Source organism: Brachyhypopomus gauderio, unplaced genomic scaffold (assembly GCF_052324685.1).
Source record: "Brachyhypopomus gauderio isolate BG-103 unplaced genomic scaffold, BGAUD_0.2 sc91, whole genome shotgun sequence".
NCBI classification, from domain to species: Eukaryota; Metazoa; Chordata; class Actinopteri; order Gymnotiformes; family Hypopomidae; genus Brachyhypopomus; species Brachyhypopomus gauderio.
The window spans coordinates 258,813-270,931 of NW_027506912.1; the positions used below are offsets into that span (position 1 = coordinate 258,813).

The 12,119-nt window shown below is 47.9% G+C and overlaps 2 protein-coding genes across 2 annotated transcripts in view; one reads left to right on the top strand and one right to left on the bottom strand.

Annotated features, from left to right (window-relative positions):
- The first annotated feature begins 40 nt into the window (after positions 1-40).
- Positions 41-2,435, top strand: ogfod2 (2-oxoglutarate and iron-dependent oxygenase domain containing 2). The gene is made up of 7 exons (XM_076992234.1): positions 41-350; positions 444-500; positions 598-708; positions 824-923; positions 1,035-1,159; positions 1,288-1,545; positions 1,985-2,435. The coding sequence occupies exons 1-7, from the start codon at positions 225-227 to the stop codon at positions 2,243-2,245; spliced, it is 1,038 nt and encodes a 345-aa protein (XP_076848349.1). The 5' UTR covers positions 41-224; the 3' UTR covers positions 2,246-2,435.
- A 100-nt stretch (positions 2,436-2,535) lies between these two features.
- The window catches only part of slc4a5a (solute carrier family 4 member 5a), a 45,094-nt gene continuing 35,510 nt past the window's right edge, over positions 2,536-12,119 (bottom strand). Inside the window, exons 18-25 of the mRNA XM_076992236.1 lie at positions 11,544-11,705; positions 10,996-11,174; positions 10,582-10,654; positions 9,936-10,004; positions 8,328-8,501; positions 7,443-7,619; positions 6,880-6,932; positions 2,536-3,688 (exon numbers count right to left, since the gene is read on the bottom strand). Of these exons, the coding sequence (XP_076848351.1) occupies positions 3,364-3,688; positions 6,880-6,932; positions 7,443-7,619; positions 8,328-8,501; positions 9,936-10,004; positions 10,582-10,654; positions 10,996-11,174; positions 11,544-11,705 (1,212 nt within the window). The 3' untranslated portion in view covers positions 2,536-3,363. The remainder of the gene's footprint in view (positions 3,689-6,879; positions 6,933-7,442; positions 7,620-8,327; positions 8,502-9,935; positions 10,005-10,581; positions 10,655-10,995; positions 11,175-11,543; positions 11,706-12,119) is intronic.

The window sequence follows — 12,119 nt, forward strand, 5'->3', positions numbered from 1 at the left end:
ACGTACTGGGTGTGTTTCCTATCGGACACTTTAGTCGTTAGACCAAAACAAAACGACTTCCGGCTCAGAGTCCTCGGATATCTGGAGCTCACCGCAATTTTTAAATTAAACCATCACATCTCATAGAATAAGAAAGGCTTTAAAACGAGATGTTTGCGTAACGGCCACCGTGTCTAAATATCTGTAGTAAATATGGCGAGCTGCACAATGTAGATGTGCCAGACATGTTAAAAGACATGCGGAGGTTTCACACCTGTAACTGTTACTACACTGATAACATTTTCATTGAGAAATACAAACTCCACGTTAGATTTGTTTCAGAAGATCAGTTTAGAAAGGACTATCAAAACGTACGTGGTGATCTGAAAACGGATAAAGGTGTGTTATGTGCATGTGTGTATCAGTGTTGTAACAGGTGAATAATAGTTATATTCTCACTGTAGATCCTCAGGACTCTGGGCTGCACCACTGACGCGCAGCTCGATGATGTCCTCGACGATGTGAGTACAATCCACAGAATAAAGATCCTCCTTTCTCTCAAATAAGACAATAAAAAACACTAGCTGTCAGATGTGTAAAACAGACATACGCTCACAGATCCAGTCAGAGGTCGAGAGGCGCAAGAATCTTGCAATACAATCAGCGGAACGAAAAGCGATCATTAAAAAGACGCATAAGCCACTTCGTGAGCACGTCTACAGCTTACAGGTAAACACTAACCCGCAGCACAAGACTTACAGTCTACAGCATTTATCATATTCCCTTCGAAATCTTGGTACTGATAAGATATGTTAAAATATTCTGCCCATATGTTCCTCCACAGGAATCACACTTGGCCCCGGAGTTTTTAGAAATAGTGAAATACTGTCACACAGATGATGCCACTGAAGAGGGGCTGTTGAGCCTCCTGACCACCGAGGCAGGTACGGTGTCCTTTTACTGTTCCTGGAACAGAAATTTAGTAGAATGGATGGAAATCTCTGATCTCATGGCTGAATCCGTGCATTGATTCATGAGGGAATTTGTGTATGTAGCACCCAGAGTGTACAGATTTCCAGTCTTCACCAAGGATTTCTGCAGGGATTTGGTAGAAGAGCTGGAACACTTTGAACAGTCTGACGCTCCCAAAGGCAGACCAAACACTATGAACAACTATGGGGTACCCAGTCATGCTTACAGTCAAACCTTTTGACCAGACTGCACAAATTCCATTTAAATAATGTACACGATGCTTAATGCTGGTTGCAGCTATAACTGGTAATCTCCACACCCTCAACCCCCCACCAGGTCTTGCTGGACGAGCTGGGCCTCGACGAGGGCGTGGTCAGCCCCCTGAGGGAGGAATACCTGGGGCCGCTGAGTGCGTTGCTCTTCCCGGACTGCGGGGGGCGCTGGCTGGACAGCCACAAGGCATTCGCTGTGAAATACGCGGTGCACGAGGACGTGGATCTCAGCTATCACTATGACAACGCCGAGGTGACGCTCAACGTCTCACTGGGGAAGGACTTCAGTGGCGGGAACCTCTACTTCGGGGACATGAGACAGGTGTGGATAGAGTGTTCAAGTTGGGAGGGGCGGTGTCATGTTGAATGGAGGGGGGGGGGGGGGGTCTGCAGGACTACAGGACTACAGGACATAAGTCTGTTGGTCTGTGGCTTATCGTCATTAATAATCCGTAAGCAGTACATCGCAGCATTTATTAAACATCACTGAAAACAAATTAACCCTCCATTAACCCTCCTCCCCAGTGTGTAATTCTATACATGTATAAGGTTTCTTTATTTTTAGCAGACTTTACAAAGATGCTACACAGTGGCCAACAGATTCCTCAAAAATACAGAATAAACAGTATGACTTATTTTGGAAAAAGTTGACTTATTTAGTGCTCGTAACAACAGACATGTCAGTGCAGCTCAGCAAATGTTCCATGCAGCGTTCAAGGGCACGTGAGCCCTCACGTCATTGCCGCGTGTTCCTGTCTCAGGTGCCCCTGTGCGAGACGGAGTGTGCGGAGGTGGAGCATCACGTGACCCAGGCCGTGCTCCACCGCGGCCAGCAGATGCACGGCGCACTGCCCGTCACGGCCGGCGTCCGATGGAACCTCGTCGTTTGGATGCGGGCGTCACGGCAACGCAACCTGCTGTGCCCCATGTGCGGTGCCCCGCCCAGCCTGCGGCCCGCCCCCGGCCGTGGCGACGGCTTCACGGACGAATCCGGCCGGGAGGGCGTGTGCGCTTTGACGTGACCTCTCCGAGATGGCGCACGTGACTGGAACTCGAGGACACGTGGTTTTCCTGTCTGATCTGTGCTGCTGGAACTTTCTGCCCTAGAGGCTATTCAAATGAAAGGTTCTGAAGGAGATTGTACACATTGTGTGATAAAGTGATGTGATAAATTGATGCATTACTAATAGATATTAAATACATTGTATAGTACGTCTGATCATATATGGTTTTATATTCATAAATCCTCTGTGAATATAAATATGTGAATGCATAGACACACACATGCAGCTCTGTGCGCATCCACACACACAGCTGGGCACAAACTGTTGTCCACTTTTCCTCACACACTCCGAACGTGGAGTTCTTCTGTTGTATTGTCAAGGAACACGTTGTCATTTAGAAGCTGCGTGTTCTGTCTGCTGCGTCTTTCCGTCGGGTTTATTTAAGTCACGTGGGAATCTGGAAGAGGAAGAGGCCGGGAGACAGGTACAGAGGCACAACGTGTCCTTCACATGAAAGATGAGGCTTTGTTCAGCGTCCCTTTTCCCAGAAGTCTTAGGGAATAGGTGTCACACCCCCACCCCCAAACGCTGTTCTCTGCAGTGTCATAGCATTTCTAGTCTTCTGGCTAATATAATGCATAAGGTGTAGATTATACATATATTTCAATATAAAAGTATTTACATAAAATATATTGTGAAAAATATGTGATTTTTCTGTGGCAAATTTCACGGAATCTTTGAAGCTTTCATTTGGGTCTTAATACAAATGACAATCGAGATTTGTAGCAAACAAGCACACATTACATATTTCACATTACTACCACTGAGTCACTGGAAATTCATAAATTCAGTGATTTCTGATACCAATAATAATAAAAAAAAAAACTACAAAGCTAGGTTCACAGAAAGCAACTGAAAGCTTGTTGAGAGGAGTGTGGGCGGAGAGTTGTGAGTGTGGGCGGAGCGTTGTGAATGGAGGCAGAGTGTTGTGAGTGTGGGTGGAGCGTTGTGAATGTAGGCGGAGCGTTGTGAGTGTGGGCGGAGCATGGCGAGTGTGGGCGGAGCGTTGTGAGTGTGGGCGGAGCGTTGTGAATGTAGGCGGAGTGTTGAGTGTGGGCGGAGCGTTGTGAGGTTGGTCACAGGGTCGTTTCGCTGCTCCTGTCCTGGTCCCTCGTCTCCCCGTCCGTGTCATCGTCCTCCGACTCGATCTCGATCTTCACCTGCGGCAGGGAGAGCTGGGCGCCGCCCACCGTTGCCGCCGGTGACGGAGGGCACGAGATCTTCAGACGCAGGGTGATGCTGCAGGATGGCAAGGTCCCGTTACCGGAGTGAGGAAGAGGAGGAGGAGGAAGATGTGGCGAGAAGGAGGGGGCGGCCACAGGCCGGGGGTCTGCGGACTGACCCCCACTCTGAAGTACAGGGGCAGGTGTCGGGGTCCAGACGCCCCCCTCTCCTTCAACTCTACAAGCCAAAGCGAAAGTGTGAAAGCCCAACAGAAGAACTGAGAAGAACTGGGAAGGAAAGAGGCTATGAATGGCACGGGGGGGGGGGGGGGGGGAGTCTCATATGCAGGAAGAGGACAATTTTCAGACACTCAGCCAGGCTGTTACATGTGCTGCCAGCCCTAGTAACCAGGCTGGATCAATGCCATTACAGCCACGTTGTCCGTGAGTTAAAAGTATCTGCAGCCCTTAGTTGGTTTACAAGACGAACGATCGATCCCAAAACACTGGCCACACAATTTAAAAACAAAAAAATCTAATAACGAGCAGAACTGAAGCCTGGCTTTATAGAGCTAGCAGCCGTTAGAAGAGCCTCACGCTTAAAGTTTAAAAGCAGTTTAAAGCAGTGCAGGAATCACAGCTGGAGTTTTTTTAATGGCATTTTACAAAGATGGAGGATTAGAATAAAACTACGGGTGCAGGTTTGGATCAGAAAGGTTTCTACATGCTCGTGCTGTGTCACAGTTAGGGAAGAGAAAAGGGCGCAGTTCTGGGGGGTTAACAAACCAGTACAGTACTGGGGGAGGAGGGGTGGGTTACTTTAACAAACCAGTACAGTACTGGGGGAGGAGGGGTGGGTTACTTTAACAAACCAGTACAGTACTGGGGGAGGAGGGGTGGGTTACTTTAACAAACCAGTACAGTACTGGGGGAGGAGGGGTGGGTTACTTTAACAAACCAGTACAGTACTGGGGGAGGAGGGGTGGGTTACTTTAACAAACCAGTACAGTACTGGGGGGGGGGGGGGTGTTACTTACACAAACCAATATAGTACAATGAAAGAACAGACGCGCACACAAAAGGAGAAGCAGAAAGACAGCTCCTGTGCAGGACGATGCAGTCTGATCTACTCCGTCCTAGAACTGCAGTCTGATCTATTCCGTCCTGGTCTTTTGTGTCTGATTTTGCCAATAACTGATATTGCAGTATCAGCGATTAATAATAGGGGTTGTCATATAAACTACGGGCTGTCATGACTAGAGCTACACGGCCCAGTTAATAGAGCACAGTGGCAGAAACACAAATACAACGAGAACCACACGTGTCAGTGCAAATAACACGGTTACATGCTGCTACAAAGCACACGGAAAAGACAAACCACTTTTTCTCATCATAATATTATTTAAACATGTAATGGAACTAATGCTGAAATAAACAACTTTGATGTATTTCTGTTAGAAGCCCTTTCATGTAGCTTAATGGCTGTACCAGTTATTCATATTTGAAAGCTCTGGTTCTTTGAGGGAGGGACAATCAAAAACAAAGTACACATGTAGAGTGCTTAAATTACAACTATTTAAATGTTACATTGGCGCACTGGGTGTGTGTGTATGTGTGTGTGTGCATGTGTGTGTGTGTGTGTGTGTGTGTACATGTATATGTATATGTACATGTATATGTATATCCGTCTATATGCATCCACATGTGTGGTGTGTGTGTGTGTGTGTGTGTATGTGTGTGTCTGTATGTATCTGTATACAGTGGGGAAAATAAGTATTTAGTCAGTCACCAATTGTACAAGTTCTCCCACTTAAAAAGATGAGAGAGGCCGGTAATTGACATCATAGGTAGACCTCAACTATGAGAGACAAAATGTGAAAAAAAATTGAGAAAATCATTTTGTCTGACTTTTAAAGAATTTATTTGCAAATAATGGTGGAAAATAAATATTTGGTCACCTACAAACAAGCAAGATTTCTGGCTGTCACAGACCTGTAACTTCTTTTTTAAGAGGCTCCTCTTTCCCCCACTCATTACCTGTATTAATGGCACCTGTTTGAAGTTGTTAACAGTATAAAAGACACCTGCCCACAACCTCAAACAGTCACACTCCAAACTTCACTATGGTGAAGATGAAAGAGCTGTCGGAGGACACCAGAAACCGAATTGTAGACCTGCACCAGGCTGGGAAGACTGAATCTGCAATAGGCAAGCAGCTTGGTGTGAAGAAATCTACTGTGGGAGCAATAATCAGAAAATGGAAGACCTACAAGACCACTCACTACTAATCTCCCTCGATCTAGGGCTCCACGCAAGATCTCAGCCCGTGGGGTCAAAATGATCACAAGAACGGTGAGGAAAAATCCCAGAACCACAAGGGGGGATCTAGTGAATGACCTGCAGAAAGCTGGGACCAACGTTACAAAGGCTACCATCAGCAACACACTACGACGCCAGGGACTCAGATCTTGCAGTGCCAGACGTGTCCCCCTGCTTAAGCCAGTCCATATCCAGGCACGTCTGAAGTTTGCTAGAGAGCGTTTGGATGTTCCAGAAGAGTATTGGGAGAATGTCATATGGTCAGATGAAACCAAAGTAGAACAATTTGGTTTGGAGGACAGTGAATGCTGAGTTGCATCCAAAAAACACCCTACCAACTGTCAAGCATGGGGGTGGCAACATCATGCTTTGGGGCTGTTTCTCTGCAAAGGGACCAGGACGACTGGTCCGTGTACATGAAAGAATGAATGGGGCCATGTATTGTGAGATTTTGGGTGCAAACCTCCTTCCATCAGCAAGGGCAATGAAGATGAAACGTGGCTGGGTCTTTCAGCATGACAATGATCCCAAGCACACTGCCAGGGCAACAAAGGAGTGGCTTCGTAAGAAACATTTCAAAGTCCTGGAGTGGCCTAGCCAGTCTCCCGATCTCAACCCCATCGAAAACCTTTGGAGGAAGTTAAAAGTCAGTGTTGCCCGCCGACAGCCCCAAAACATCACTGCTCTAGAGGAGATCTGCATGGAGGAATGGGCCAACATACCAGCAACAGTGTGTGCCAACCTTGTGAAGACTTACAGAAAACGTTTTTGTGACTTATACACAATGACAGAAAACTGTCAAAAAAAAATGTCATTGCCAACAGAGGATATACAACAAAGTATTGAGATGAACTTTTGTTATTGACCAAATACTTATTTTCCACCATTATTTGCAAATAAATTCTTTAAAAGTCAGACAATGATTTTCTCAATTTTTTCACATTTTGTCTCTCATAGTTGAGGTCTACCTATGATGTCAATTACCGGCCTCTCTCATCTTTTTAAGTGGGAGAACTTGCACAATTGGTGAATGACTAAATACTTATTTTCCCCAGTGTGCATGTGTGTGTGTGTGTATGTGTATATGTATGCGCGTGTGTGTGTGTGTACCTGTGGTCTAGGTCCACAGCTCCAGGAACACAGCTGCAGTAGGACACAAACTTCTGCAGCAAGTGGAGAAATGACACACTCATCAATAACTCTACAACAACTGATCTGAGGATCACTGCCCTCAAATGATGCCCTCAAATGATGCCCTCAAATGATGCCCTCAAATGATGCCCTCAAATGATGCACTCAAATGATGGCTCTGGGTGGAATCTTCACATAAGGCTTTAATGTAACACATGTCCAAGTTATCTAATTTATTACACACCACATTTGGTCATTTGTAAGTGGGTGTGTGTGATACATGAATACATGCAGTACAAGCTAAGACCAATAGGGGGAGGCAGAACCTTATAGTACAGACACATTCATTAAAATTGGTTGAATTCTGAACGGGATTCCGGATAGTGAGGTGTGTGTGTGAGCCATTTTAAGATAGAAGGGACGGAGATCTGGAATGAAATGAGACCGTGAACCATATATAAAATGGGCGTCTCCGAAGCAGAATGGGCCACGCCCCCATTGCAAGGTGGACAAGCCATTATCGCGCGAGATCCGATCCTTACGGCGTCGTCCTCGCTGTCCCCTCCTCCGTCCCCCTTTCCGTCCGTCCCGACCCCACCGTCGTGGCTGTGTCCTGTCTTCGTCTCGTCCTGCTCGGGCAGCAGGTCGTCGAGCCAAGCCAAGTCGTGCTGGGAAAACACAGCGTCCAGCATCTTTCTCACTAGCATCAGGCCGAGGATCTGAAACACACATCATTAGCTTTTACTGACCTCCAAAACTGCCTTTATCTGAGCTCTCATTTGCAAAATACGAAGATTAAAGACTAAGATTACATTTTTCCCCCAGTGTTTTCCACTTTGGTTGTTTCTAAGTCACAGCTGCTATAGCCATAACTAGCAAACAGGAACACTGAGGACTAAAGTTCACTGAACACCAGCAAGACTCTGCCATACTCGCCATTTAACACATGTACAGAAACAAAATTAAAAAGATCATCCCTGCAGGGATTAACTTTACTTAACTCTCATGGGAATGGTCCAGAAAAAACCAGCAATAAGCTAAATCCACGATGCAAGCTAGTTCGTTCACAACAGAGGATGTCATGTTTCCTAACCTTAACGTCCCTGGTGACAGTGTCAGATTCTGGATAATTCTATCTGTACCGTTACAGCAGGGGTCTATCAAACATTTTCTACTGCAATTTCATTGTTTAGTAGTTAATGTAAAGATGCAGGTTTTAATCTCAGTTCATTGTAATTACTGATGCATAGTCATGGCCGTAATCCCAGAAGAGAGATTTACAGGGTACACATTCTGTAATGCTGTAACCCAGTGGAGTTGTGTGTAACCCAGTGGAGTTGTGTGTAACCCAGTGGAGTTGTGTGTAACCCAGTGGAGTTGTGTGTAACCCAGTGGAGTTGTGTGTAACCCAGTGTAACCCTTCCTACCATGACGGGGAAGATGATGGCGAGGAAGGTGGATTTGAGGACCCAGAGCACGGCCAGGCAGATGAGCTGCAGGAGTGTGAACAGGTGGACTCGGCGGAGGGGCACGTGGCGGAGGTAGTCGTGATCCGGCTGGTGCTTCGCAGGCATGAGGAAGAGCTTGATCCTGTCCCAGAACTGCAGAACCACACAGGAGAGACGCGTGACAGGGTCACGAGTGCCGCCTGTTAGACCCTCACCCAAAAAACAAGCGCCACCACTGTTGGGAGTGGCGGAGCTGACGTGTGAGGGTGTTGACATGCTAACTGGTGCACACGAGTCTCCAGACATCGTTATCCACACTATCACATTGTCCATACGAGACACTGACTCTCGCTGACACTGCACACTTGTGGTGTGGTGACAGACTGAAAACAGTTCATAGGTCACTGTGAGACATGTTCAGTTCTAGGGGGTCATATGGTCACATGATTGGTCCCAACATCTGAATATTAAGCCCACATTGTCCTTTGATAGTCACAGCCAATGATAAAAGCCTTTCACCTTTCAGCAGCAGAGTTCACTTTTTATAATTGATTTATTTCTCTGATTGCTTACCAAAGTCTCAACATAGTGACCACCATCGTGAATACAGCCTGAAGTGGCCTCAGGATTCACTCTTAACTCCACACCACACTACCTCACTCCACACCACCTCACTCCACACCACCTCACTCCACACCACACTACCTCACTCCACACCACCTCACTCCACACCACACTACCTCACACCACACTACCTCACTCCACACCACCTCACTCCACACCACACTACCTCACTCCACACCACCTCACTCCACACCACACTACCTCACACCACACTACCTCACTCCACACTACCTCACTCCACACCACCTCACTCCACACCACACTACCTCACTCCACACTACCTCACTCCACACCACCTCACTCCACACCACCTCACTCCACACCACACTACCTCACTCCATACCACCTCACTCCACACCACACTACCTCACTCCACACTACCTCACTCCACACCACACTACCTCACTCCACACCACCTCACTCCACTCCATACTACCTCACTCCACACTACACAGCACCTCACTCCACACCCCCTCACTCCACACCACCTCACTCCACTCCATACTACCTCACTCCACACTACACAGCACCTCACTCCACACTACCTCACTCCACACCACACCACCTCACTCCACACTACCTCACTCCACACCACCTCACTCCACACCACCTCACTCCACACTACACACCACCTCACTCCACACCACACTACCTCACTCCACACCACACTACCTCACTCCACACTACACACCACCTCACTCCACACTCCACACCACCTCACTCCACACTACAAACCACCTCACTCCATACTACCTCAGTCCACACCACCTCACTCCACACTGCTTGTCCTACAAGTCCCCACACTGCAGCAGCATAAAATGTTTCTCACTGATTGTGTTTTTCCACCACAAAAACCAAAGTGCCACTAAAGTTTAGTGACTTCAGTTATATCACTGCACACTCCTGGATGTCGGGTTACATTAAGGTAAAATGCAAAATCGGAAGGTGGGCGGAGTCTCTGACCTGGATGCCGCTGAGAGAGGCCACGCCCATGTAGAGGAAGACACCATAGAGCACCGGCATGGGGATGAACTGGGAGGGTGGAGAACACACGACAGAAATAACCACCAAAACACTTCAGCCTTACACAAAAACACACACACACAAAGCTTTTCGTCTGTGTCCAAGCTGAGGTATGTGGTAGATACCTGCTTGGCTCATGCTAATGATAGTACGCTTTAAAATACAAACGCTAAGTGAACCTGGATTTGAAGGCTGACCTAACCTGTAATTCCAGTATACCTGTCACCACACCAGTTATTGTGATGTAATATCACCTGGTGGGTGTGCACCTTCAGCGACACTACGCAGCCAAACCCATCACAGGTAACTGAGGGCAGGCCACTTCCCATGTACCCTGAAGCTCCTCCCCTCGTTGAGGCCACTTTCCATGTACCCTGAAGCTCCTCCCCTCGTTGAGGCCACTTCCCATGTACCCTGAAGCTCCTCCCCTCGTTGAGGCCACTTCCCATGTACCCTGAAGCTCCTCCCCTCGTTGCCAGTTGAAGCTGATTGCTAATTGGCTCAGGGGAAAATGAAGGCGGAGTCCTGGTCTGGAAAGGAGAGGTGGTGAGAGTGAAGTATACTTGGTGGGAGAGTCATACTTTACCTGCAGGACGGGGGCCAGGAAGACGGAGGTCCCGGTTAACACGAAGACCAGGATGCCAGTCAACCGTTGCTCCCTATTGGTCAGAGAGACAGGAGAAGCACACCTGCACACCTGCACACCAGTACATCTCCATACCTGCACACATCCTCACCTGCAAACCACTTCACCTCCTCACCTCCACACCTCCTCACCTGAACACCTCCTCACCTCCACACCTCCTCACCTGAACACCTCCTCACCTGAACACCTCCTCACCTGAACACCTCCTCACCTCCTCACCTGAACACCTCCTCACCTGAACACCTCATCACCTGAACACCTCCTCACCTGAACACCTCCTCACGTCCACACCTCCTCACCTGAACACCTCCTCACCTGAACACCTCCTCACCTGAACACCTCCACTGTGCCTACCTCACTCCTAGAAACTGCGGCTGCTCCCCCGGGGCACTCGACTCGCTCTCCATCTTGAGGGAGTCGATGTGAGCGATGGAGATGACGGTGGCAGCCACGTACCACGGCAGGCCCATGACGGAGCAGGCGGCCATGAGCACGCCCACCCAGAACAGGTCCAGGTGGTACCCACAGCCTTTCTGTTGGAGGGAGAGGAGATGGAGCAGGATCACGTCCACGTCTCATATTCGGTTGTAGCAAATACCAAATGTTCAATATTTATTGATTTCTGACTCAGCAAATATATGGGCAGATATAATCTGTTGAAAGAGCTTTAATTCTGCAGGGAGAATTAAAATTTAGAAACATTATTCCTTTGAATGGAATCAATCAGTTTTAACAGTTTGTGTTATTTACATTTTTCCCCCAGATCATTTCTTTAGATGCTGGAGATTTGATTACATACGAACTCAAGGTGGTAAGCTCCTCTACGTTTCCTACACTGTAAGCTCAAACTTCTTTCTCGTAGAACTTCATGCAGAAGTTCACACAGACGCTGGGTGAGATACCTTCAGTTTGTTCTCCTTCCTGTTCACAATGACGGCGCTGATCTGCTGGTCCATGAAGATGAGGATGGTGACAAGCAGGGCGGGGATGAAGCTGGCCAGGGACACCCACCACGGGTTCCTCCCGAACGGCATGACCAGCCAGCCCCGGTCCGGACGGGTCGGCTGCACCAACCGGTCCGACGCATCACAGGATTGATGGAGGGATTCAACAGAGATTGCAAGAAAAGTTTCTAACAATAAATGTGAAAGGAGAGAAGACAATGTCTGGCCTGTTGGCATGGCTACCACGACACAATGTCTGGCCTGTTGGCATGGCTACCACGACACAATGTCTGGCCTGTTGGCATGGCTACCACAACATTTCAAGAATTTACCTGCAAATGTGCTTTAAAATGCTCAGATAACATTTTTTTATTAAAAAGCAGGTTGGGAAGTGCATATAGAATGGGATGGAATGTGAGTGTGTGTGTGTGTGTGTGTGTGTGTGTGTGTGTGTGTGTGTGTGTGTGTGTGTGTGTGTGTGAGAGTGTGTGTGTGTGTGTGTGAGTGTGAGTGTGAGTGTGCGCATGCGCGAGC

What these genes read in the sequence shown, in the direction of transcription:
- ogfod2 (XM_076992234.1), top strand. Translation starts at nt 225, where the DNA reads ATGTTAAAAGACATGCGGAGGTTTCACACCTGTAACTGTTACTACACT. An exon ending in ACACTATGAACAACTATGGG is followed by an intron (nt 1,160 to 1,287) that starts GTACCCAGTCAT and finishes ACCCCCCACCAG; the next exon opens with GTCTTGCTGGACGAGCTGGG. An exon ending in ACTTCGGGGACATGAGACAG is followed by an intron (nt 1,546 to 1,984) that starts GTGTGGATAGAG and finishes TTCCTGTCTCAG; the next exon opens with GTGCCCCTGTGCGAGACGGA.